The sequence below is a fragment of the Nicotiana tabacum genome, chromosome 24, assembly GCF_000715075.1.
Source record: "Nicotiana tabacum cultivar K326 chromosome 24, ASM71507v2, whole genome shotgun sequence".
Taxonomy (NCBI): Eukaryota; Viridiplantae; Streptophyta; class Magnoliopsida; order Solanales; family Solanaceae; genus Nicotiana; species Nicotiana tabacum.
Window position 1 is genome coordinate 47,775,413 of NC_134103.1, and position 27,554 is coordinate 47,802,966.

Consider the following 27,554-nt stretch of genomic DNA (forward strand, 5'->3'; position numbering starts at 1 on the left):
TTTACCTTGCTTGTTTTTCATTGTTGATTGCTGCTTTAACTTGAAAATAGTCTTGCTTTGAATTCTCTTTTATGTTCTTTTTAGTTTGCCATATGACAAGTTTGATGTTTTCATTAAGTCTTAGTCATTGATTGTGATCATACTCTTTTATTGCTTATTAGTGCTTTTGCTTTTATTTACCATCTTCTTTTATGTTCTTAACTTGGCATTGTCTAACCTTTGTGTTTTCTTTCTCCAAGTTTTAGGTTGCTAATTCTATATCTTAGAAGTTTTTGGATCTTTTAAAACTAACACAACAAAGTATATCGAGGTAACTTATTATTTATTTTGTTCCTCACCAAACGAGATATGAGTTACGCTTTAGCATGTGAGTCCCTTAATCTTTTTTATTTTTTTTGTTTTATAGAATATTATTGTAACATTTGACAGTTTTTTCTTGGTTTAGTTTGTTGTTACTTTTGTTTTTGATACTTTTATAGGATTTTGGAAGAATTATTTTCCGCTTAAGTCTTATTCTTTTCACCATCCAATTCATTTTTTTAGGATAAAAGATTATGTTGGTTAATACTTTGGGTTAAAAGATGATTTACGTTTGAGAAAATATCTAAATACTAACGTAGTTATATTATTTTATATTTATATACTCACATGAGTATTACACAATAATTCATATTATTTTATATTTATACATTATTTTATTAATACACGCAAAGTTCACGTGCAACACACGTATACTAAATCTGATAGTATATAATTATCGGAGCGTATAATTACTATCTTAGTAATTACACAACCACGTTATTACCCAAAAAAAAAAAAAAAAAAAAAAAGAAGCTTCCTTTTCCGGCCGTAAAAGCCAAAAGACACAAGTGCGCGAGTCACATTTTTTCCTTCCGGTTTTCAGGAAACATAAAACTGAATTAAAAACCCAACATCAAAAAAACAAAAACAAAAACAAAAAAAACCAACAAGAACTAGAGACTAGTCGGTGGCATAATTGAACCCCCAAAGTTTCATTCTTTTCATTTGCTGCACTTAATTTCTCCGAACTAAAATCTCGCCGATCATCAATCCCCGATTATCCTTACAATATACAAATCCACTGCTTTCGACGTAATCTCCGGCGATCACCATATCTTCGAGATCGCTTTCCTTTTGTTTTGCACTTAGTTGACTTCAGCTTTATCTTAATTCTAGGGTTTGAGGATTTTGAATTATCGAATTGATGCAGCAATTTGTAAGTAACTAGTCATGTCAAAGTTTTAGATTGTAAAATTTTGCGGTTAATTCATGGCGAGCGCCGGTGAGGAAGACAACGACGCTGTACTGAGCGACGTCGAGGCGGATGATCCGCTACCTATTGATATAAATTCTCCGCCACCGGAAGATGTCTCAATTGAGAAATTCCATGAGATTCTTGCGGAGCTGGATCGAGAGCGGCAAGCTCGATTAGCCGCAGAGAATTCTAAATCGGAATTGCAAGTTTCGTTTAACAGATTGAGAGTTCTCGCTCATGAAGCAATCAAAAAGCGCGATGAGCACTCGAGACAACGCGATGAAGCATTACGGGAAAAGGAAGAAGTTTCTAGAACAGTCGAGAAGGTAACGGATGAACTAAAAGAAGCGATTAAGCAGAAAGATGATTTTGCTAAGCAGTTAGAGGAAGTGAAAAAAGCGAAAGAATCAATGAGAACTGAGATGGAAACTTCTGGTTCAATGTTAGTTAGTGGAATTGATAAAATATCTGGAAAAGTTAGTCAATTTAAGAATTTTGTAGATGGTGGATTACCTAGGTCACAGAAATACACAGGATTGCCAGCTGTCTCGTATGGCGTGATCAAACGGACGAATGAGATTGTAGAGGAGCTTTTAAGACATATTGAATCAACAACAAAGTCAAGGAACGAGGCACGGGAACAAATGGAACATAGGAATTATGAAATTGCTATTGAAGTTTCAGAGTTAGAGGCAAAGATTAGTGGTTTGAGAGAGGAGGTTGCGAAGAAAGCTTCAGTTGTCGACAGTTTAGAGAAATCTGTAAGTGAAAAGGATGAGAAACTATCGGAGTTGGAAGGAGTGATGTGTGAGAAGCAAAATGCATTGGAGAGTGAAGTGGTTGGATTGAGGGATTTGGTGAGTGAATACGAGGGTAGGTTAAGCAGTTCAGAAACAAAGCTGGAAATGCAAAGACCATTACTTGCTGAGCAACTGAAATATGTTGGGAATATACACGGACAGATTTATAATGCTGTTAAGGTTGTTGATGCGAGGAAGGCATCTGAGTTGTCGGAATCCTTGTTTCTTGCGCAAGAGATGGACATGGAAGAGAATATAAGGGCAGTTTTAGCGGGATTGGAATCTATATATGAAATGAGTGAATTCGTTGTCCATAAAACGAGGGATTTGCTAGAGGAGAGGAGTCGTGAAGTGAAAAACCTAAATGAGTCAGTTTCTCAGTTAGTAAAAGAAAAAGAACAAATTGGGTCTTTACTGAGAAGTGCTCTTTCAAAGAGAATTTCAGTGGATTTATCATCCAAAACAAATGAATTGTTTAAGATAGCGGAAAATGGATTGAGAGAAGCTGGGATAAATTACAAGTTCAATAATCGTGTTGGCGATGGCAAGATCCCTGCTTCTGATAATAAAAAGGATGCAGCGGATACAGAAGAGGATGAAGTATATGCTTTGGTAAGTCTTTTTTGGTACTAATTCGTTTCAGAGTTTCTTGTTATTTTATTAACTAATTGATGTTCTTGATGTAGGCTGGTGCATTAGAAAATATAATTAGGCAGTCTCAGGTTGAGATCATTGACCTAAAACATACTGTGGAAGAACTAAGGTACCTCCTGTTCAAGCTTATATTGGGTTAACTGTTTTTTGAGCCGCATTTCTTCACTATGTGATGCTACTCGGTTTGAGCAAGCGGATCTGATGCATGGCCCCTTCGTCTTCTTTTTCTCCTCTAGAAAAACTTGAGTATGACTTAGCCCATCCTTATCCTGACTTTGTTGTTTTATCATTTTGCTTTGCTGAATCAAAGAGCAGAGTCAAGTTTATTGAAGGAACATGTGGAAACTCAAGTGAAGGAACTCAGTCAATGGAAGCAACGCGTGGAGGAACTTGAAGAAAAGGAGAGGGTGGCAAATGAAAATGTAATGCTCTGCTAAATCTCAATATATTATTTCATGATACTGGTATTTGGTTCATAGAGTTTGATGTCATTTGTGGAGGTTTGTGTACGAGAATTCTGGAAAGCTCATATGCAATGTCTTATTATCTTACAAATAACTTTCTCATTGTAGGTTGAAGGGCTTATGATGGACATCACTGCCGCTGAAGAAGAAATTACACGGTGGAAAGTCGCTGCACAGCAAGAAGCTGCTGCAGGTAAAGCTGTTGAACAAGAGTGTGAGGCACAGGTAATTGATGCCTAAACGCTCTTAATGTAATTTAACTAATGATTGTGAAAGTCATAAATGCATTTCTAACGAGTGGAATCTGATCTCTATTAAACTGGTCCGGGAAAACTTTTGTCGTGCTGGGGGTTTCTGTTTTTATGCTGTTCTGTTTTCCACTAGACACAAGCTGTCACAGTTGTGGTTGTTTATTCAGTTGCTAAGAAACTGTTAGCAAATTTCTGACTTATTTGTGAGGCTGAAACTGGTTACTTCATCAGTACTGCCAAAGTCTTTCAACTTCTGTTTTAACTATTGTATTTTAGAGAGAAGATAAATCATCTGCTTCGGGCAGATTTTTCTTCCAACCAGACACCTTTTCATGGGTTTGAAGTGTAACCCTTGTTTCGTTTGGCCTTTAAATTAAACGTCTTGGAATGATAAAAGATATTTACTACTTCATGAAAAGAGATGGATCTTAAAAGTTGTTTTAGTAATGTTCTTCTCTTTCCCTCCCCCCCTTTTTATTTTGGAGGAGTTTTTTTTGGGGGTGTGGTGGTGGTGGTGGTTGTCAGTGTGAAGAGGTGGTTCTTGGCTTGCGTTTCTCAATTTTTAGTCGCTGAATCTCCCTTTTGTGAGTTTGTCAGGCATGTTGATGCTTAATTTTTACTTGGGGGCATGTGGAGGAACAAAATTCTGTGTCAAATCTATATTATCCTGCTATTAAGTAAAGATGACAATGTAATGTTGTAAAATGGATATTTTGGCTTCGGGATTTGAGAGTGTGCCTCTTAGCCTAGAGTACAGTGATACTGCTCTTCTAACAGCTTATAGCTAAACATTTAATGCTAGAGGTAATTTTAGAAAGCTTTGGGTCAAAAAAGTTCTCAAATTGCGTTGCGATCTATCTCAATTTTGAATGAGATTTAAAGATAAGAAAGCCAAAAAGAGATATTCAATTTCAAAGTTCTGTTTCAAAAAAAAAAAAAATCAACTCCAAAGTCTTGAGTAATTTTTTGTTGCTAGCAGGAGGAAGTACATTGTGATATAAAAAGGAAAGAGAGGTGGAATTTCATATTATCAAGAAAGTTGGCAAAAGCATGTAAAAGCACACAAGAACCTACCATGTGTAGTGGGCTCGACCCTCTTATGTAAGCTATGCTTTTAGGAACCAGCAATTTATTCAATGAATGTGTATAGAGCCGAAAGGATATAGAAGATTCCCACAAACAGGCCCAACTAGTTGGGCTTTGAGGTCAAGTAGATTGATTGATTGATTGATTTGGATTCTGGTGTGATATGTCTGCTGGCTCTCTTGAGAGATAGAATTTCCTTAGATAATTGAGATCCCTTTGCTGTCAGGTTTCTTTTTATTCTCCCGGTCAAGAGTTTGTTCCTTTAGAAAGGCCAGACGATCAGAACAATACATCTGGGAAAAAGAATGCCATACCCAATGAGTTCTCTCTTCTGACAAGAGATACTTGTGATTTTTCCTGTTATATAGTGTTACTTATCAAAGAAGGAAGGAATAATAGATCTGGAAAAAAACCCAGAAGAAATAGAAGTCCGCTACAGAAATAGAAGAGCGTTGTCATCGCCTGTCTCAAAAAATTAACTGAAATAAAATAGAAGAGCATTGCCCTTTGCTAGAGCAACATGCTTAAGCAAACAAGTATGTGAGTGCTGTTTTATATTTTTATGATATACTCTCTGTCTCTCTACAGTTGAATATGAAGGTCTAAAAATAGTTTAAAATATGAATATTTGTCATGATCCATAGTCTCACCAAGGTTGTTATGACACCTAACCCAAACTGCTAGGCGAACCAACAAGCATAACCAAATAATCCGAATACCATAGAGACATAAACAAGTCTAAACATGGATAAGATCATAACATAAGTCTAAATCTGATAATACATTAGTGCGGAATACTCCAAATACAATCCTCAAGGACTGGTAATACAAGTCATGAGCGACTAAAGATGGAAAACTACAACATTCTCAAAATATAACTGTCTGAAATAAAGGACAAAAATAGATAAGAGAGGCGGTGACTCCAAAAGTTGCGGATCCAAGCAAGGCAGCTCACCACGAAGTCCCCAAGTGTTAGCATGATGCTATCTTCTGGGTCTCGCTAGTACTAGGAACAGAGTTTGCACACAAATGTGCAGAAGTATAGCATGAGCACAATAATCCACGTGTACTCAGTAAGTATCAAGTCTAACCTCAACGAAATAGTGGCGAGGTTTTGATAAAAGATGCTCACTTTCCATAACATGTGCAGCTCACAATAATAGAGAAACAAACAAGGAACATCAAATATAAATAAGAAGGTCTACAATCAAAGTAGCATATAATAAGCATGCTTTCTCAGATAATATGATCAAAAGCATATGCCAATGCATCAAATCCACATACAAAGGATGCATCAATAAGAGCCTAATATCAGTGATGTACGATAAAGGCTCAACCTTTACATCAAACCGACACTTCACAAGTGTCCAACAACCTGCTAACAAGCCTCATGCATGTGTAAAATGCACCGAAAAGCACATATAGATGATATGCATGAACACAACATGTAAAAATGCATGAATGGGCATAGTGGATTCATTTAAACAAAATAAAGCTTCCACCTTTATGCTCAAACTCATCAACCGGTATCAAAATCAAAATAGGAAATCTATTGGTCCCTAAACTTGCGCACACACTGCAGGCGTGATTTCGGTGTTCAGTGACTCTAGAGGTATGGATCCATATCCACACACATCGGGAACGTAAATCTATATACCCTATAGGAGCGTGATATGACATGCCCTAATCGATATCTCAAAAGGAATGTGAATCTAACTAAGGCCTTAACTGATATCTCAAAACAGGAACGTGAATCCGTACGCCCTAACTGATACCTCAAAACAGGAGCGTAAATTCACACGTTTAATCAACTCAATGGCTCACAACAGTCTCAAATAAGTAATGAGAGCAAGTATATAAGCTAACAAAGTGCATATATGAAAGAGTGTATGACTACACAGTTCTACGATCTAAATCCAGTACATGAAATCCATAATATTAAATTAGCATATGAAGGATGCCTATAAAATTATTCTAGCATGAATAAGATGCTTAAATGGTCGTACAACAACTAGTTATGACATACAATATCCTATCATGTTAAACTAGTATGTGATGATGCACATGTAGTCATGACTCAAAGAATAATAATGATCAATGTATGACTAACAAGTAACTCATATAGTCCAATATACATGAACCTATCTCTAGCATGAATAAGATGCTCACGTAGTCATACAAACAAGTAAAGCACGTCACAAGTAGAACATGATCAAAACAAAGCTTAAAGAAGCCTAAAATCTTCCCCAAACATAGTACAACATCGGTATGAGTATATACGCTCGTCACCTCTTATATATGTCACCCCCAACATATAGCATGTAGTATATAAGTCCATTTTTTGGAAAACTTTCCTCAAGTCAAGGTTAGCTAAGATACTTACCTTCTCCGAAATAAGCTTCAAGTCAAAAGCGCCTTTCCTTTCTCTATGGCGTCCAAACGTCTAAAATCTAGCCAAATAATACTTAACGAGGTCAAATAAGGCTATAAGAATCAATCACATATGAAAAAGACTCAATCTTTATCAGAATCTCAAAAGTCAACAAAAAATCTACCCGAGCCCACATGGTCAAAACCCAAGATCAAAACCAAATCCGGTGACCTATAGCCTCCCGAGTCCAAATATATAATTTATTTTCAAATTTGAGTCCAAATCGGTGTTCAAAACCTCAAAATTCACTTTTCAAAATTTTGGTTCAAAATCCCTTTTTCCCTCCCTGAAATCCTTGATTCTAAGGCAAAATCGAAAATAGATTCATTTGATAATCATAGATGCAAGTTAGAATTACTTACCCTAATGAGGTAGATGAAAATCCCCTCAAAATCACCTCAATCCGAGCTCCTTAGCTCCCATAATGGTGAAATGAATTCTAAGTATGAAATGAGGTTATTTACAAGTGCTGAAAGCAACAACAACAAACCCAGTATAATCCCACATAGTGGGGTCTGGGGAGGATAGTGTGTACGCAGCCTTACCCCTACCTTGTGGAGATAGAGACTATGTTTCCAATAAACCCTGAGCTCAGAGAAGCATACGCACCACATTAAAGAAGAGAAAAACAAAAACCGCAATAGTGAAAAGCGATGTAAAAGCAGCATAAATAACAACCAAATAATCAGGAGACCGCAATGAAAGAAATGACAGGTAGTCATAGAAATCTAATGCCAACAGAATACTAAAGTAGTACGTGCTAATACTACCGGTATGACAGGGAGAACACTAAACTAATTATCCTACTACCCTAATCTTCGACCTTCACACCTTCATCAAGGGTCATATCCTTGGTCAGCTGAAGCTGTGCCATGTCTTGTCTAATCACCTCACCCCAATTCTTTTTCGGCCTGCCTCTACCTCTCCTTAGGCCTTCCAATGTCAACCTCTCACACCTCCTGACGCGCACCTACCGGAGCGTCTGTGCTCCGCCTCCTCACATGTCCAAACCATCTAAGCCTCGCTTCCCGCATCTTGTCCTCAATTGGGGCCACACCCACCTTGTCTCGAATAACTTCATTCCTAATCATATCTAACCTTGTGTGCCCGCACACCCATCTCAATATCCTCATCTCTGCTACTTTCATCTTCTGGACATGGGAGCTCTTGACTGGCTAACATTCAGCCCCATACTACATAGTCGGCCTGACTACCGCTCTGCAAAACTTACCTTTGAGTTTTGCTGGGACCTTCATATCACACAAGACACCAGAAGCAAGTCTCCATTTCATCCATTCCGCCCCTGACATCTTCGTCGATCTCTCCACCCCCCTGTATAATGGACCCAAGGTACTTAAAACCTTCTCTCCTAGGGATGACTTGTGAATCTAGCCTCACCTCCCCTTCCACTTCGTGAGTCATCCCACTGAACTTACATTCCAGGTATTCCGACTTAGTCCTACTCAACGTGAAACCTTTAGACTCCAGGGTCTGTCTCCACATTTCTAACCTCGCGTTAACGCCATCTCGCGCCTGATCAATCAATACTATGTCATCTGCAAATGACATGCACCACGGCACCTAGCGTCAATTCGTCTGTCGCCAGGGCAAACAAAAAAAGGCTAAGAGCCGACCGTTGGTGCAACCCCATCATGACTGGAAAGTGATTTGAATTCCCTCCTACTGTCCTCACCCTGGTCCTAACTCCCTCATACATGTTCTTAATCGCCCTAAGTAAGCAACAGGTACACCTCTAGCCTCTAGACATCTCCGCAGGACCTCCCTCGGGACTTTATCGTAAGCCTTTTCTAAGTCGTTGAAAATCATATGCAAGTCCCTTTTTCCTCTCCCTATACTGCTCCATCAATCTCCTAACAAAGTGAATGGCTTCCGTAGTCGAGCGCCCCAGCATAAACCCGAATTGGTTCTCGGAAATAGACACTCTCCTCCTCACCCTCAGCTCCACCACCCTCTCCCAGATTTTCATAGTATGGCTAAGCAGCTTGATACCCCGATAGTCGTTGCAGTTTTGGATATCACCCTTGTTCTTGTACACAGGAACCATCCTACTCCACCTCCATTCATCGGACATCTTTTTCGTCCTAAAAATGACATTAAATAATCTAGTGAGCCACTCCAAGCCCTCCCTGCCCACACTCTTCCAAAACTCCACCGGAATTTCATCTGGTCCGGTAGCTTTTCCCCTGCTCATCTTACGCATAGTTCCCTCGACCTCCTCAACTCTAATCCGTCTACAATATCCAAAGTCATCATGACTGAAAAGTGGCTGAAATTACAGAAAATGACTGAAATGGGTGCTGCTGCAATTTTATTGCTGGTTTTTGTCTTAAAAACCTTCCCAAAACACCCCGAAACTCACCCGAGTGTCGGAGACCCTTTCAAATCATCCCAACAAGTCCAAATACTCTATATAAACTTATCCAAAGGCTCCAAACACAAAGCGGAGCGCTATAAATCAAATCGACAACTCAAATCAAGTTAAGAATCTTAAACTTTTGCCGAAATGCACCCAAGCCCCTTGGGTCCTAATCCTAACATACGTATAAGTACAAAATCATTTGAACCTATTGGAACCTTCAAACCATAAATCTAAGCTCGTTTATTCAAAATGTTGACTTTGGTCAAATCTAAGCACTTTAGGCTTCCAATTCAAGTTCAAGTCTCCCAAAACGCTTCCGAACGCTTCGGGACCGTGCTACCCGCACCTGCTAGTCATAAATCACCAAATGAACCTATGAGAAGTCTCAAATAAGGAAACGCGGTTCTAGAACTCAAAACGACCGGTTGGGTTATAATATCATAGCAACTATGGCTACAAAGAGTGGAAGAGAATTAGAGTGAGTAGAGTGCTCGATATGAAGACTAGGGTGTCCTATGTATCAAGATAGTAGTAGCGATTCATGATGTGATGTATGGATGTATGAAAGCTTGCTAAGGGGTATGAACTTTGGCATGCCGTTTCAGAAGAACTGCAACTTGGGTGTTTGATACTATTCACTGGGTTGCAATTAACTATGCCTTGTTACATACATACATTAAGCTAAGATGCAAGGTCAGAGTTTAACGTCCAGAAGTTATTGCCTTTATTCCAGCTTTAGCTCTCAAATGTAATACCAAATTTTTGGGTCGCTATTTTGAAAAATCAGAATCTACAATCTAGTAAAGCTCAAGAAAGCACTTTTACACTGGGTAAGACACTTGGATGTCTGATTCTACTTGAAAAATAATGCATACCGAGCATTGCACAGACAATGTCACATTTATTTACTTAATTAACAAGATAACTTAAACAATATCAATGACCAAGCATCACTCACCATAGACACAGGAGAAATCTCTCTTTATGTCAATTTGTAATGCAGGTTTTATGTAATTCTTTGAACCTCAAATGTCAAAGCGAATTTTATAGCCGTTATCGGAGAGAATCAGATTCTACTAAAGCTCAGAACAGCACTTTATATTGGAGTCATGCACTTAGATGTTCTTCTACTAGAAACAGTGCAGCCATGGAAGTGGACAATATCACATTTTATTTCTTAATCAACAGGATAACTCTTTATCGAAATGAATGGACAATTGGGTTTTGCACCATTGACCATTTGTCCCCTATGCAAATAGGAATACATCTCAGTTTATGAAATTGTCCATGGATCGTGGTTTAGAGATATTGAGAACTCTATAATAACCTATCAACCAAATAATTTAACATTAATGGGGTTCTGATTTCATACTTTATAATTTATTAGTAGAATACAAAAGCGAGCAGTATGCCTATGTTTTTTTTTCCAATTCTCCAGCAATTTCTTGTAAATAAACTGCTGCATGTTCTGCCATTCCGGTTACTGCCTCATCGACTATTTTTTTTCGATGGTTCTTGCAGTTGTCGGCTGTACGCCAGGAGCTTGAGGCAGCGAAGGAGGCCGTACTAGAGTCTGAGAAGAAACTCAAATTCAAAGAAGAAACAGCTGATGCAGCCATGGCTGCAAGAGATGCAGCTGAGAAATCATTGAGACTGGCAGATTTAAGAGCATCGAGGCTGAGGGATAAAGTGGAAGAGCTCACTCGTCAGCTGGAAGAGCTAGATGGCAGGGAAACATCCAGAACTGCTCTAAACAGGCCAAGATACATATGCTGGCCATGGCAATGGCTTGGCTTAGATTTGGTAGGTACGAGACGTGTAGAGACACTACAAGAGAGTGCCAATGAAATGGAACTTTCCGAACCCCTTCTTTGACCGCCTCACTCTTCTCTTACTTTTGATAATAGTATTTTCTTTGAACTCCCAGTATTTTGTTCTTTTCTCTTGTTCTCTTCTTGTAATTCATTTTTATTATTTCTTCTGCTTTTTCTTTTTTTTTTTTCTTTCAAATTTCCACCTGCTGTATATTTATTGTGATACTTGTAAGAAAAATAATCAGATAAATGATATAGGACATTAATTGTTCAAAGTAAAACGAGCCTTTTGGATTGTACACAAGTTACACTGGCTCTGTTCAGAGGAAGCCTGTCTTAGTCATGTCTTTTCGTAGTTCATGGGCATCAAGGATTGGTATTTTTTTTCTTGGCCTCAATAACACCCCGTTCAGAAATGCCCAAAATTCTAAGTTTTTGAACTAACATGCTTAGTTCAAAACTCTTCTTTCTTTTTGGCTGGTAAGGTATTGTCTGTAATCTTTCTTGATCAAGAAAAAAAGGTAGCATGTCTAAAGGAGAAAAAATTTAGAATGCATAAATATTGACCCATTTCTAACATTGCAGTATAAACAGAAATTTTTCAAGAGATTTCATCGATGGATTTGTTTTTTAATCTTTCGATAGAAAAGGAGTAGAAGGTCTCAAATAAAAGTAAAGGTAGCTCCATTAATATTAGAGGAAATTGAAATGGTATTCGAGAAATGATTTATGGTGGCAAGTGCTTTGAAGAACGAAGAATTGGATTGTTCATTTCGTAAAGTTGAAGGTAAAACCATTTGGTGCATTAGAGTTTTAGTGTAGGTCTTAATTTGCTAGAGTTTGCTCGCAGGGATTGTAGGATCTTTCATCAATAATAATTTCTATTTACAAAAATCAAGGATGTTACAAATTTTTGTTGAACTCAATTCATGTTTTGACACGAAAGAAGGCTGATTTGAGGTTAATGTTCAGTCACTTAAAAATCAACTCAGTGTGTGTGAACTCATATTACCGATTTAAGTCCGGATTTAAAAAAAAAGTCGTGGTAGGCAATTTCATGGCGAATCCTTACATTAATCGTATTGTTGGGACATGTCATTGTATATGGTAAAATTGGTTTATATTAAATGCTCGAATGATTATATGACACGTGGAACCGGAAGCAGACGGAAGATAAAGGGAGTGAAAATCAAGACCGAGGACAATAACTTCGGTTAGTATCGGGTAGATCCCGAAGAGAACACAGTCAACAGAAGCAAACGAATGTTTGTCACCAGATGACATTTAATGAAGAATATTCCTCAGTATTAAAAATGCAAGCGTTGCAGAGAATTTTGGCATTCATGGCCTACCGTTACACATTCATCAATGGCCCCCATTATTGTCATTTAAGAGGGGCATGATCCTAGGATCTTGTTCCCAAGGTATAGCTATAAATGGGGGCTTCAACAACCACTGTAGACACGAAATCTTTGGCAAAATTTATGTTACATTTTACTATCGAGCTGAATGATATAACTTTATTTTTTGTCTAGTACTATTCTTATCGGTGTCTTCGGAAGCCTTGCTCCCGGAACCAGGCTTGCTATTTCTTTCGATTTCAATGCTAAGTCTTATATTTCATTTAATTTATTTATTATTTTGGGATCAAATCAGTTCACTTGTCTATAAATCACGCAACAAATTTAACTGTTTTACGGGTAAACAATTTGGCGCCCACAGTGGGGCTTATACAGTTGCGTAATTGAGTTGATCCTTGCGTCTATTACTATCTTGTTTTATTCTTTGTTTCATAGCAAAATTGAAAAAATGGCAGTTAATGATGTCAACATCACACACAACATTGAGGCACACGAAAATCTGCCTTAACATGAGGATTCAATCAGTGACACCCGCAACGAGGGGGACGTAGCAACTCCGGTCAATGGCGGGCAATATCCCCGACATATGCGAGAGACAACTCCTGATGACGTTGAGGACGAGCACATTGCGGAAATGGTAAGTATCTTGAGAGAGCAGCAAAAGGCCATCATGGGCCATCTCTCAAGGTAAGACCAGGTCATGACAAAACTAAAGCAAGCATTCTCAGGCGCTTCCAACAACACGAATGGAGGAGACCTTGTTCCTCCTGGCGCTCCCGCAAATCAAACAGTTTGAAGAGTTGATAACAACACCCGGAGGGGTGAGGTCGGCTTCGACGAAGCCGGGGAAGGGGGGATCGGCAACGGATCCGGTAACGACAACAACAATGATCCCTTCAAAGCAGAACTCATGAGATTCATGAGGGAAATGAATGAGCGGATGAATCAGAACGCGAAGGATTTCCACGCTCGAATGGACCGAATTCCGGGCGCACCACAAGTATTGAAGGGCCCGGACTCGAAGAAGTACATCCAATTGCTGTTCAAACCGAGCGCAGGACCAGAAGTGATTCTGAAACTGTTCAAAATTCCAGACATACCGAAGTATGATGGGACTTCAGACCCTCAGGAGCATATCACAACTTATACAACAACGGTGAAAGGAAACGACTTTGCCCAACAAGAGATTGAGTCAGTCCTGCTGAAGAAATTCGGAGAAACCCTCACGAAGGGGGCCTTGACATGGTATTCGCTTTTACCCGAACATTCAATTAATTCTTTTGAGATGCTCGCAGATTCCTTCATCAAGGCCATTTCGGGGCCGGAAAGGTCCAAGCCCGGAAGGTGGATATATTCAGAATTTCGCAAGGAGAATCTGAATTGCTACATGAATTTGTGGTCAGGTTCCAGAAAGAAAGGATGTTATTACCGGCCGTGCCAGACGAATGGGAAGCTGAGGCATTTACTAAGGGGTTGAACCCGAGGAGCTCCGATGCCTCTCGAAAACTGAAAGAAAGTATGCTCGAGTTCCAAACACCCACATGGGCGGATCTCCATAACCGTTATGAATCAAAGATAAGGATAGAAGATGATCAGCTCGGGTTTCCGGTACCAACCAAGGGCCGGGATCGAGAAAAGACCAGGGATAAATCTAAAGATGATTTTGATGCAGATCGGTGATCGTCTAAGGGCCGATTATTTCCTTACGAGAGGGCCGAAGGACGCAATAGCAAAGGATTTCGGTCAGCGGATAGGTTCGCCCTGATAGAAGAACTGACCGCGGCCCAAACAACAGGCCGTTGCAGGACAAAGATGTATCGAGCTCTCAGGATTCCACTTATCCCAGGCTATCAGAGTATAATTTCAACGTTAGTGTAGTGGAGCTGGTATCAGTAATGAGAAACATTAAGGAAGCACGGTTCCCGAGGCAGATCAGATCTGATCCCAGCCAGAAGGATCCTAATTTATGGTGTGAATATCATGGGACTCATGTCCACTGAACTGGGGACTGTCGACATCTGCGCGAAAAGGTGGCGACGCTGTTGAAGAACCATCTCAGGGAATTCTTAAGCGATCAGTCTAAGGACAATTGCAACCGTACAACTAGATATGAGTACTACAAAGATAGGCACTAGAAGCCTGGAAGGGATAAATATTATCTTAGTGTGATACATGGATGACAACGGTAGGAAAAAAAATGACAGTATTACAGAGTCTATAGTGAAGTGAAGGAAAAGACGAGAGGTGACAGGCCTTGAGGCAACAAAAGAGTATAGGCCATAAAGTCATATCCTCATTTCGAGAAATAAGTTCGTGACTCCAATGTGACTACCAGAAGGAAAAGTTAGACCCAGAATAATAAAAATTAGTATGGGCTGGTGAACAAGATAAACTGAACATGAATTAGGGACTGAGTAATAGTCGGCATCATGAGAATTTCAGAGATTGTGTCCTGGCGATAATAGAATGGACGACAAAAGAATACCCTTTGAAGGTCATTTAGGAAGATGCTTCCCTAAAGCAAGCAAGGTGAGAAAAGTTAAGCTTAAGGGACTGTATGTGCCAGTTACACTAAGTGTCACCCTCACGAGTAAGGAATTTCGTTATCCTTGGTACAGAAGGATTACCGCAAGGCGAGTAAGGATAATCGGTGATGTGGAAAGATGCCAAGGATGAAGAGGTAAAACATCTATACATAGATCATCGTAGCACTGAATCTTAGTACTCCCCTAAAGGGGGAAATATGGAGTGATGTGGCATTAAGTCAGAATTAAGTGGTTCTAGTAACTATGGAATGGTAAAGGAAGAATGCGATAAAAATGAGAAAAGGAATGAGATTGCACTGATTCAAATCCTACCAATATGCTACGATTCCATAACAATATGCAAACACGATATCAAGGAAAAGAAGTAAGGGTTCCTACCCGAGATGTTATTGATAAATAAGGAGCCAGTACGAGACGTAAGTTAAGACAAAGGGAATAACCCAAGTGGGATTACGCGGAATACAAATATGAGAATGGACCAACGAGCAGTTAGTAGTTGATTCAGGAAGAGTCTGGTTATGGCTAGATAAGAGGTTACAGACAAATCAACAGATTGTGCAAGATAAACATAGTAAACCACAACATGGGAATTCAGTCTTGCAGATAATGATATCGTGATCCTTGAGAAATATTCAGATAGGAGTTGGGGTAGTTAAAGGTACCGTATGAGTGTTACGAAAATAAAAGAGAATGCCACTGGGAAGACAGTCAAAACTTCAGTTCAGAAGCAACCCTACAAGCACAAGGGCATGGAAATAAGTAACTGCGGATAATTATAGGCGAGGAAGGACATAAAAAATTCTATCGAGAATACGATGTAATAAGCTCGTAGATTTACAAGAGTCAGTTGGTCTTCCCTAAGTACTACAACGAAATACTAGCTGAGGAAATAAGGAAGAAGGCTCCAACCTAAGCACAGTGACCTAAAGAGGAAATGGTCTTGTAAAAAACAGTCTCACTATAACATTATATGCACTCCATAAGAAAGTGGAACCTACCGTGGCTAATGAACAGGAAGTAAAATAAAAAGTAATATTCGAGAGCACATGAGTTGCATGAAAATTTCGGCATGCGTGGGAACTAAGATAAGCTAAGTATGCACGCAACAAGGGGGTAGAAAGACTAAGAAAAGTAATAGCTTACGTTTAAAGAAAGCTGAGAAGGAACGAAAGGAATTATTCGATCAATGATCCAAAGTTAGTTATGTTATGAATGCACTCAAGATTTTGAAGTATAATCCATGCAGCATACATGTTGACAATCATACAGCCGTAGAAGACTCTGGTATAAGTTAAAAGAAAGAATTGAGTCCAGGTCATAGACAAAGGATTGAATTGTTAGAAGATTGTATCATGGATATTCCCTAACGTCCATGGAAGGCTAAAGTAATAACTAATACCAGGAGTCGCAGATCGGAATATAGCTTAAGCCTATATAAAGTCTTATCAGAAGGAAGAGGAAACTAAAGAGTTACATCACCTAAGTAAATCATGAGTCTGATTATTGGACCAAGAAAATTATAGACATCATGATTGAGAACATTACAGAATCACTTTTAATATCAAAGGTACACGAGAAGTACCAGCCTCATAAGAAGTCAGTATGAAGCTCCCATTGGATTGTGTATGCACCAGAGGTGCAAGTATTGTAATAGAGCTTCAAGTTGTGGATGTGAATTATACATATGTGGAAGGGAGGTCATGAAAGAGATAGAAGATGTGATGCGAGATTTTAAGGTAAGTAAGGTAAAAGTGAACAACGTACGAGATACTCAAATGCAGAAGATTGTGAATAGTTACTACAGATAGAAGGTTAGAAGTGCTGGGATTCAGTATCCAGGTTTGATAGCAGCGTCGTCAGTGGCATATCTTCCAGCCTATGGTTTCTAGGTATCAAGAGGACTAGTCAAGAGAGTAAAGAGGAGTTAGAGATGATGTGACGTCTCGCTTGATGTCCCAGAATAACATAAGGAAATCTATGGTGCAAGCAAGTTGAAGGAAGATTTCAAGTAGTATAAATAGATATGTGTAGGTCGCAAGCTAAAGTATAGTAGAGCGACAAGGTCTTAGGAATCCAGGAGTAATGATAAGAAAAGGTGAGTGAGAAGGTGACGAGAATGGATAAGTTCTCGGGATTAAGCCCATGAAAACAAGAGAGCTGATGGGTTCTTTAAGTTATAGAAAGCTTAGTATAACCTGAATGAACTCAAAAGAGTCTAAGACTAATAGCATTTAGAAGAGATGAAATGCTGCCCTGGTAGTAGAATGAGGATGTAATTGTGATAGATAAAGGAGGACGTTTAGGCCTTCGGTTGAGTAATGATTTGATTTCATGAATTGTATAGGATTAAAATACCCACATAAAGTGAATCACACTGGGATGCTATAAAATACGGTTATGAAAGCATGGTATCACCCCAGGTGGATCAGTCTGATCATTTCAGATGTTCCCCGATGAGACGTAAGCCCTAGCGGCAGTGTTACATAAGAGGTCAAGTTATCACTGGTAAATTAAGATCAACATTAAGATGAATCAACAATGGATGGATAAAAGTTACCAAGTATGAGATGGGAGTAGGCCATCATTCTTAAGATGAACAATAATGAGGAAGCATTAAAGGATTTAGAGTTATACATATATGATAAGCAACGAGAGTAACCTAGAGTTTGGTAGCAGACCTCAGTAACGATAAATCGAAGTAAGAGTTATGGTACAATATGACCTACCTAGACGCAGTAAAATCATGTGGATGGATAACCAGGTCTATGAAATAAGATATAACAATACTCGTAAGTTCGACAAAGTACCGAGCGAAGAACTTCAGTAATGGATAAAAATCGGAGGAAAAGGGAAAGAAGAGTAGCATAGGCACACTTACAAGGTCAAAGTCGTACAGGCTGCATGATAGAAGGTGGCAACAGTTACGAGATTAGAAGGATTCGGACCACAAGTTGTGGTATGAGAAAGAGGCCTAAAGGGGGGAATGCCTTGGCCTTTGGATTTATTCACAGAACAGTTGCCTAATGGCGTGGAGAGTATTAAATTTTTCATAAGAGCTATGGGTTATGAGAATGATAAGTGCATCAGTCAACATTCGAGGAAGAATGTTCCAAGGGGGGGAATGATATTACACCCCATATTTTCGTACGTGAAAGTACACCATAAGTAAATTGATGAAAGCTCGAAAATGAGATGTTACGTCCCGCATTTTTGTACGTTAAAGTTTTGTCGTAAGTTAATCAACGTAAGTTCGGGAATGAGATTACTTTGGAATTATAAGTATTACGCTATTTCAAAAAAGTGATAAGTAAATTCGTGAAGGTGAGAGGGTAAACGAATCGAAGAAAATGAGTTTCGTCGAAGTTTGACATTTCGGGATAAATACGGTCTAAGCTATAATACCCTGTATTTATGGACTAGTGCCATACAAGGTACCACATAACCATGATAGTAAGGTGTATAAAGTGTGTTAAAAGTGAGTAGCATTTTAAGTAATTTGAGATAATTCTTAATTATGTGAATAATTGGATAATTATTGGTCAGTGGAAGATTAACAAGATAATCAAGAGATTAGTGAATAATTAATGAATTATTTGGATAAGATTAAGGCTCCCAACGTGGCAACCCATAAGGTTGGATAAGAAAACCAAGTAATGACTCTTGTCTTAGGAAGATAGGTGGCATTTTAAGAGATTTTTGGGTGGCTAAAATAAGCCTTATCAAGTGGGGCCCACACCACTACAATAAGGGACCTTCTAATTTATTCATTCACTTAGGAAAGATAGCATAACGGATTTTCTATGGCAACAAATTGCCAACTAATCTCATGCCTAAGAAGGTAGTTGCAACAATTAAAGAGATGTGCACCTTATCTCATTTTGTTGAAGAAGGCTATTAAGAAGGCAAAAGGCATCTATGGATTCCGTTCTTGTAGTAAGGAAACATCCCATTTCTAATTAATAATATTGTTCATAAGTTTTAAAGTGGGATGCTTATATTTTCTAAGTTATGGATAAAGCTACAACAAATTCATACGAGACTTCATAAGGTAATAGCAATAGGAATTGCGATTCTAAGAGAGTACAGTACAATCTTTCTCAAGAACATCCCATAGATGTTTCCCTACTTTGATCCTCCGTTACATGTTTTGTTGTATTTGACGTGTATTAGAGGGATTGTCAAGAGAATTGGCTCAGTTATGTTAAGTCTATCCCTTCTTTCTTTTTGGCATGATCCATATGATAAAAATGAAACGAGCAAATGCACAACTTCCATAAATGACTCTATTCATAAAATGCTAGAGATCCTTATGTTCTTGATTCCCCATGTGTCCTATTATTCTATCATCTGTTCATGGGTCTCAGAAAATACGTAAGTTGATAAAGTTTATTTCATGATATTAATCAAAGGCATAATAGACTTATGACATTCCAAAAGATTTTATTGACGTACTTCGCATGCATTGCATTCATTTATACATGTGCATTGACCCATGAATGGTTACGGCGTTATATACGCACCACCACCTGATCAGCTGATATACATTGATGATTTGCCCACAGTTACATTGATAATTTGCCCACAGTGGCCGAAATGAGGCTTGATGATGTTATGAATGCATATACCTATGCATGTTATGACATTTATACGCATATGCATGACATTATAAAAATAAAATGATTCACAGAGCTATGCAGACGTACATGCCGGTGCCTTACTCAACCGAGTACTAACGTATCTTATCTTTCATATCATACTATTATTGGAAAATGGCCAAACGGGCCATCATGGGCTAACCAGAATAAACATAGAACGACCCAACCTGATATAGAAACTTACATACGTGACATACGGGACTATAAGGCCAACATGATTATTTGTAAACTCACAACATAGGCCGACAAGGCCATACAAGTATCCGTACATGACATCTGTCTACAAGCCTCTAAGAATACATAATTGTCATAAAGGTCGGAACAAAGCCCCGCCATACCAAACAATACACATCTAAATCATACTGACCAAACAAGCAACTCCGGAGCAAATGGAGTGCACCAACATCTTCCGCTGAGCTGATCGCCTACTTGGAGGACTCTTGACCTGTCTATCGAGACCTGCGGGCATGAAACGCAGCGTCCCCAAGCAAAAGAGACGTCAGTACAAATAATGTACTGAGTAAGTAAGGAATGAAAATTAATAAAAAATAGACATGAGAGAAACATAGAGTAAAAGACTCGACATGTATATCTGAATAATTCTGTGAATCACTTCATACTTATAATGTTATGCATATGCGTATAAATGTCATACCATGCATAGGTATATGCGTTCATACTATCATCAAGCCTCTGAGGGCATCCCATCATATCATCTCGGCCACTGTGGACAATTCATCAACGTATACCAGCTGATCAGGTGGTGGTGCGTATATAATACCGTAACCTTTTCCTATATCCCATATATATATATACGAGTATATAACGCCATCTGGTCATGGGTTAATGTACATGTATAAATGCATGAAATGCATAAGAAATACGTTAATAAGATTTCTCGGAATGTCATAAAAATAATATGCCTGTCAGATAAACTTTATCAAATACGTATTTTTCTGAGACCCATGAACAGAAGATATAATAATAATAATTCACATGGGGAATTAGGAATATAGACACCCCTAGTATTTCTATGAATAGAGTTATTTATGGAAGTTGTGCATTTGCTCGTTTCGTTCGTCATATAGATGATGCCAAAAAGAAAGAAGGGATAGCCTTAACATACCTGGAGTAGGGAAAAATTCGTGTGATATTCTTGAGAAGGGTTACACCGTACTTCCTTAAAATCGCAAAATCCCATTGCTATAACATTACGTAGTCTCGTATGACATTTTTGTAGCAAAAATCACGTTGCTAACATGAAGTCTTTTATGAATGAGTTTGCTGAAATTCCTTTATGCTTGTAGAGACTTGAAATGAATTTAGAGAGGTTTATTTAGGTCTTTGGGTGTGGGCCCCACTTATGTGGTGACTTAGCCACACCAAACCTTCAAAATATGCCACCTTTCACATGAGTTTAAGAGTCACTAGGTGGACTTAGTTGGCTGCCACGTGAAGGTTTATTAAACCTTATTCAATTAACTTAATTAACTTAGTAATTCCCCACTAATTAATAATTAACTAATTATCCATATAATTAAAAATTATCTCAAATTACTTAAAATACTACTTATTTTTAATACACCTTATACATCATACTATCATGGTCATATGGTACTTTGTATGGTACTAGTTCATAAACACCAGGTATTATGGCTCGGATCGTATTATATCCCAAATTGACCACCTTCGACAAAACTCATTTTCTTTAATTTGTTTACCCTTTATCCTTCACGGCACTTACTCATCACTTGTTTGAAATAGCATAATGCTTATAATCTCAAGATAATCTCATTCCCGAACTTATGTCGATTAACTTACGATGAAACTTTAACGTACGAAAATGCGGGATGTAACATCATATTTTTCGAGCTTCCATCAATTTATTTATGGCGTACTTTCATGTAAAAAAAACACATATGGGGTGTAACATTATGAATATGAAATGATTCACAGAGTTATTCAGACTTACATGTTGAGTCTTTTACTCCATGTTTCTCTCATGTCTATTACTTACTGATTTTCATTCCTTACATACTCGGTATATTATTTGTACTGACGTCCCTTTTGCTTGGGGACACTGTGTTTCATGCCCGCAGGTCCCGATAGACAGGTTGAGAGTCCTCCAAGTAGGCTATCAGCTCAGCGGAAGGTGTTGGTGTGCTCCATTTGCTCCAGAGTTGCTATTCGATCAGTATGATTAGGATATGTATTTATTGGTATGGCAGGGCTCTATCCCGATCTTTATGACAATTATGTATTCTTAGAGGCTTGTAGATAGATGTCATGTATAAGAAAGATTGTATGGCCTTGTCGGCATGTGTTTTGAGTTTACAAATGATCATGTTGGCCTTATAGGCCCGTATGTCACGTGTATAAGTTTTTATATTAGGTTGGGTCGTCTTATATTGAGTATTCCCTTATGTTTACTCTGGTTACCTCATGACGCCCCTTCTGGCCCACTTACCTATGATAATGTAATAAAAAAGATACGTTTCGTTGGTACTCGGTTGAGTAAGGTACTGGGTGCCCGTCGCGGCCCATCGGTTTGGGTCGTGACACTAGGGTTCTTTTCTGATTGATCTCTATTTCCTTTCATTTTTTGAGTTTTTCCACTGTTAAAAGCTTGAAGCTTTGGTTTTCATACGGCTAAGATTGAATTATGTTTGGTGTGATGCCCTAGAAAGAGTTAGTGTACCTCCACCCTCTCTCTTTGATTGTTTCATTCGAAGATCATGAACATAGTACTCTCTTTCTGTTAATTGTTTCGTTTACGATGTTTGTTGTTAGTCTATAATTGTTTATTCTAGTTCGCCATGACCTGTTGTTGATCTGTGATTAGCTATCATGTTTTCATCAGTATTGATTGAGTTGTCGTGTGACCTTAATGACTTCTATTGTATATCAGCCCACCTATGTAATTAAGCTACTTAATATGCCTTAATGACTCCTCATATTTGACTAGACTCCAGATTTTCTTTAGTGTTCTGCTGTGATCATTGTATTTTTCTGTGTTCTATTATTCTTTACTTGAGGTTGTCGTTAGATGACTCTAACTAGAACATACATAAATGCACATAGTATAATCCTGCATCACTTAGTTAAGGCTTGTGAAGTTTAAGTGCTCGAAATGTTCTCTCTCTTTCTTTACATAAGTGTTTATTAACATGTAAGAATTCTTTGAGTCATCACTATGAAATTCTTATACCCATGTCTAACTAGTAGTTATATCTCTAAGTCTGTTTGTACGAAACAGTCTCATTAAGGCGAACCTTTGTGAATATCAGCAACCATCTTGCATGTGTTCTATTATGATTAAGTTATTTCTCATAAAATAGGTTATAATCATGTCTTCTATAGTTGAATGTTAACTGTTTTACAAGATGAGTATAACTACATCATGCTTAGATGTTAATCTTAGTCTATATAGCTGATTCAAACCTGTTTGGTGTAATATCTTACCTGTCTTTGACCCCTTTAATGACACTGATAACCTAATGTTGTAATGGTTAAGACTCATCATATCTTGTAAGATCATAACTTTGGTTGAAATCTCTATATGTGTGTTTGAATAAAAGTTTTGTATGAATCTTTGTTTATCCCTCATGACTTCATACTTTTGTACACTGTCTTGAAACTGTATTCAGTTCTCTCTGTCCCTGGTAATCTGAACTGAATTCTAGTCTAAGAGAAACCTCTTATTGCTATTGCTTAGACACAATAACTTGCCTATTTTAATATACTCCTATAAAGAAGTGGTTCTGCCATCAGTTCCAAAATGAAGTGAGACTGGTAGTCTGTGATCCTGTTAAGCACTTTTAGGAATTCCATTTGAATCTGCAAACATGTGATCATGTTAAATGTTTTGCTTATATTCCAGCATCTCTAATAACACCTGTAGAGGTTTCTAGTTATGACTGTCTGTCTGAATCTTTGCTGATGTTTTCAAAAGTTCCAATTAGTATTGTTAACCTATGTGTGTTCTAGTGACAAGACCCGATGCTAAATCAACCTATGATTAGTCTGCTAGGGCAAAGGCATCTGTATTTCTGGGTTGCTGCATATCTGAATTATGTGCTCTTTATCTATCCTTAGGGTGTGTAATCCTCAGTTGTTTGGTTCTTTAGCAATAACAATATAATGTTCCTACCTCTATGTGTGTTTGGAAACTTGACCTTCATGTATGTTTAATGTGTTAATCATTCACTTAGTACTGGAAACATAGTCATGAAAAAATAAAACTATTTTTGTGTCCCTTATACTATTCTGTTAAGAAGAGGTATGCTTCTGTGGTAGAGTGTGTTATGGTAGTTGGTTCACATTGAAAGAGCCTCATTGGCACTTAAACCTATAGTGAAAAATGAGTCGTTAGTGGTTAGGGGTATTTGGGAATAGAGTTTAACTCTAGGTTGGGCTGCTCTCCCCGGCACAGGCATTGCCCTGGGCCTTGAGACCCTTGGAAAATTTGAAGCGTCGGGGGATTCAAAGGGGGCATCGACCTTGAGTGGAATTCTCTCCTTAGCCCTCAATTTATTGACACTTGTTATTCCCTTTGGGTTTAGTGTTTAATGACAACGAAAGGTGTTCAATGTGGATCATTTGCTATACATAACCACCACATTAGTATAAACTTCTTAGTGTTTAAATACTGTCAGTTATCTTTCTTTTATGCTTTGCTTGCAAGTTTCATGTATGAGCATGTATATGGTATTGTCTTTCTAATGACTTTTTCTCTTATTTTTTGAACATGTACAATGGCTTGGGCCTGCTGAGTTCTTAAAGAACTTAGGCCCACATCCAGCATTGCTATATCTTGGGAGTCCAAAGTAAGTTGTTGCTTGTCCCAGTTATTGCTGGGCCTGCCTCTTTGAGGCCCAAAAACCGGAGTCCTTCCTTTCCCTTTACTCCTTTATTACTTAATGCTTTCGCTATTCTATAGCTTTACTATGTCATTGTCCTTTATTGTGTTCCTGTTATTTTATCTCACATGTATACAACAATTATATATTGAATTAAATTCTTTACTTTATGTCTTAAACCATATAAAACAACTTAGGCCAGCCTTAAAGAACCTAAGATTAAAAGAAGCATTAGTTAGTAACTAATCATGCATTCGTCAATTATAAGTTATTTATATTATTAAGCTGCTATGTTTTGCTAACTCTTCTTAAGATTTCGAAGCCAAAAAGCTTAGCAAGAGACGACAACCCCTCTTTCAAAAAGAAAAACCAGAATTGAGTTGCGAGTTTAACTTTCTAAAAGGAAATCAACTCTTTTCTAAAACTAAGGTGCTGCCGCCCCAAACAAAGATTTTCAAACGGTTCCTTCAAGCCAAATATTTAAAAGCCTAGGTATATCTTAGGCTTGTTTTCATAACACCTTCACCTCATTAGAGTAATATGAACTCCCATGCTTTAGGAACAAAGTGTTTTATAACTTAGCTTTTCTTTTCACATGTTTTACATACAAACATCATATATACTTTTAAATCTCTTTTCAAGCATATATATACACTAACATTATTTTTCAAAGACTTCTCTAGAAATCCATCCCCTTTAAACTACATACTTCCTTTGTAAGTATTATGTCATAATATATGGTAAGCCACACTCTTTAAAAACTAGTTAAGCATAGTACAAGATATTAGTCCTAAATCTAGTCTAAGTCCTATGGAGCTACCTCAGATAGATTTTAAGGGGTGCCTAACATCTTCTTCTTAGAAGAACAAGAACCATTACCCATAATCTCACCAGTTAGCAGACTAAATTAAGAATATGATCCTTAGTAATTAAATAGGTACCCTAGTATACCTTTAAATATTAGGTGGAGACTCTCTTTCATCAACAACAGAGAAACCACAAGTTAAATCTTGTTTTGACTCGTGCAAAATAGGGTGCAACAACAACATCATAGGGACTCAAGAGATCATGAAGGAAATCATAAACAGAATCACAAACGTAATATGACGCTCGTCGTCCATAAGTTGGATGGATGAGCCTATCCTTATTTAGGAAGAAACTGAGTATGCACATGAGATACTAAGGTTAATTAAATCATTAGGATCCCTCTATAATCAATTTAAAATCAAGGAACTCAAGATTTGTCCAACTCTTTGAATTTTCAAAAAATTTGGCAGAGTTTCCCCTAAGACTGGATGATCCCTAAAAATAATAGCAAGTACCATAATATATACGGGAATGGATACCCGGCCAAGATGATAACATCAAACTAAAGAAGATCCAGTTGTCCACAATAGTGTAAAACGATCGACGAAACGGAACTGTGAATGTAATGTCGACTCATAATGGCTAACTTGTGACATGATAGTCTAAATATGATTTAGGAATAATCTAAGCATCAACATCTGATAATTAATCTTATATATTCTTAAGTGAAGATATTAGGATCATATGGGTGTTAGGTATACATAAAAACATCAAAGTAACGGAACAAACGGATGTCCGGATGGCACAGGCCAAATGGGCAATTCGCCCTTTTTGTTTTTGTTGTGTTTTGAAGTTTCAACCTAAACTAGTTTCTTCCATAATTCACATATGGAATTGAATACTATACAAGGATACCAAATATGCTGAAATTTCCCTTGGACAACCCTTAAAAGATCAAGAGTAAAGGCTAGAACATAGCTAAACCAAATCATGCCGAAAACGAAACGAAAACCCTACATACCTCTTGTGTTCTTGCTTCCAAACCTTGTTCCCTTTGATCCACACCCTTACTTATGCTTGTATAACTAAAATACAGAGGTGAAAATCTTCCTTATCCATGAATCTCTTTCCAAAACACGAGTTATAAGGAGATAGGGGGATGGCAAAGTCTTACCTATGTCGTAAGGATAGCGTTGATGTGTTCACGTCTTGATTTTGAGTTGTGGATGATGGAATTGCTTCAAAACCCTAAGAATATATTTAGGATGTCTAGAAAGACTTTTTTAGGTCTGATTTGGGTCGAAATGAGCCTTAGAGACGAAGGCTACAACTTTATAATACGACTATAATACAACTAAAATACCTCATAATATCACCTCCTTATCATGTTAATCACCCTAGTATCACCACAGAAGTACGGGTTATAACATTCCCAACTTGTCGTTTTGACAAAACTTATTTTCTTCGATTTGTTTAGCTTCTAAACATTTCAACCCTCTTGGTACTTGAAGTTCATGATCTTAAATACTTGTAACCTCAAAAGTAACATGATTAACTTACTTTATATACTTTCAAATATGATCTAATTTTCGAGCACACATCAACTGACTTATGACGTACTTTTACGTACAAAAACATGGGGTGTAACATCATTCCCCCTTTGGAACATTCGTCCTCGAATGTTGATTGATGTGCTTATCAGTCTCATAACCTATAACTTTAATGAATACTTTTATACTGTTCTTTCAATCTAGGGAACTGTTCTGTGAATAAATCCAAAGGCCAAGGCATTCTCACCATAAGGCCTCTTTCTCACACCACGACCTGCGTTAGGAATTCTTCCAATATTGTAATTGTGTCTACCTTCTATCATGCAGCCTGTACGACTCTGTCCTTGTACGCACACCTACGCGACTTTTTTCTCATTTTCCTCCAGCTTTTATCCAATTTCTAAGCCTCACTTTGTGATCCTATATAGAACTATGACAAACTGTCCCTCTAGGTATCTATAGGTGTACTGAAGTTCTTTACTTGATACTTTGTCGAACTTACGACTATTGCTATATTTTGTTTTATAGCCTCGATTATCTATCCTTATGGCATTACTGCATCTAGGTAGGTCATATTATACCATAACACTTACTTCGGTTTATTATTACCGAGGTCTGCT

The 27,554-nt window shown here is 37.9% G+C and overlaps 1 protein-coding gene across 2 annotated transcripts; it reads left to right on the plus strand.

The window, feature by feature from the left end:
- The first annotated feature begins 880 nt into the window (after nt 1–880).
- LOC107822335 (uncharacterized protein At3g49055-like) lies at nt 881–11,437 on the plus strand. Of its 2 annotated transcripts, none has more exons than XM_016648862.2 (5): nt 881–2,688; nt 2,763–2,839; nt 3,041–3,152; nt 3,303–3,419; nt 10,864–11,437. In XM_016648862.2, exons 1-5 carry the CDS (start codon nt 1,291–1,293, stop codon nt 11,215–11,217), a joined length of 2,058 nt encoding a protein of 685 aa, XP_016504348.1. In that variant the 5' UTR covers nt 881–1,290; the 3' UTR covers nt 11,218–11,437. The 2 variants fall into 2 exon arrangements, with proteins under 2 accessions (XP_016504348.1, XP_075103175.1); XM_075247074.1 differs by having other exon boundaries at nt 3,303–3,387.
- The last annotated feature ends 16,117 nt before the right edge of the window (nt 11,438–27,554 follow it).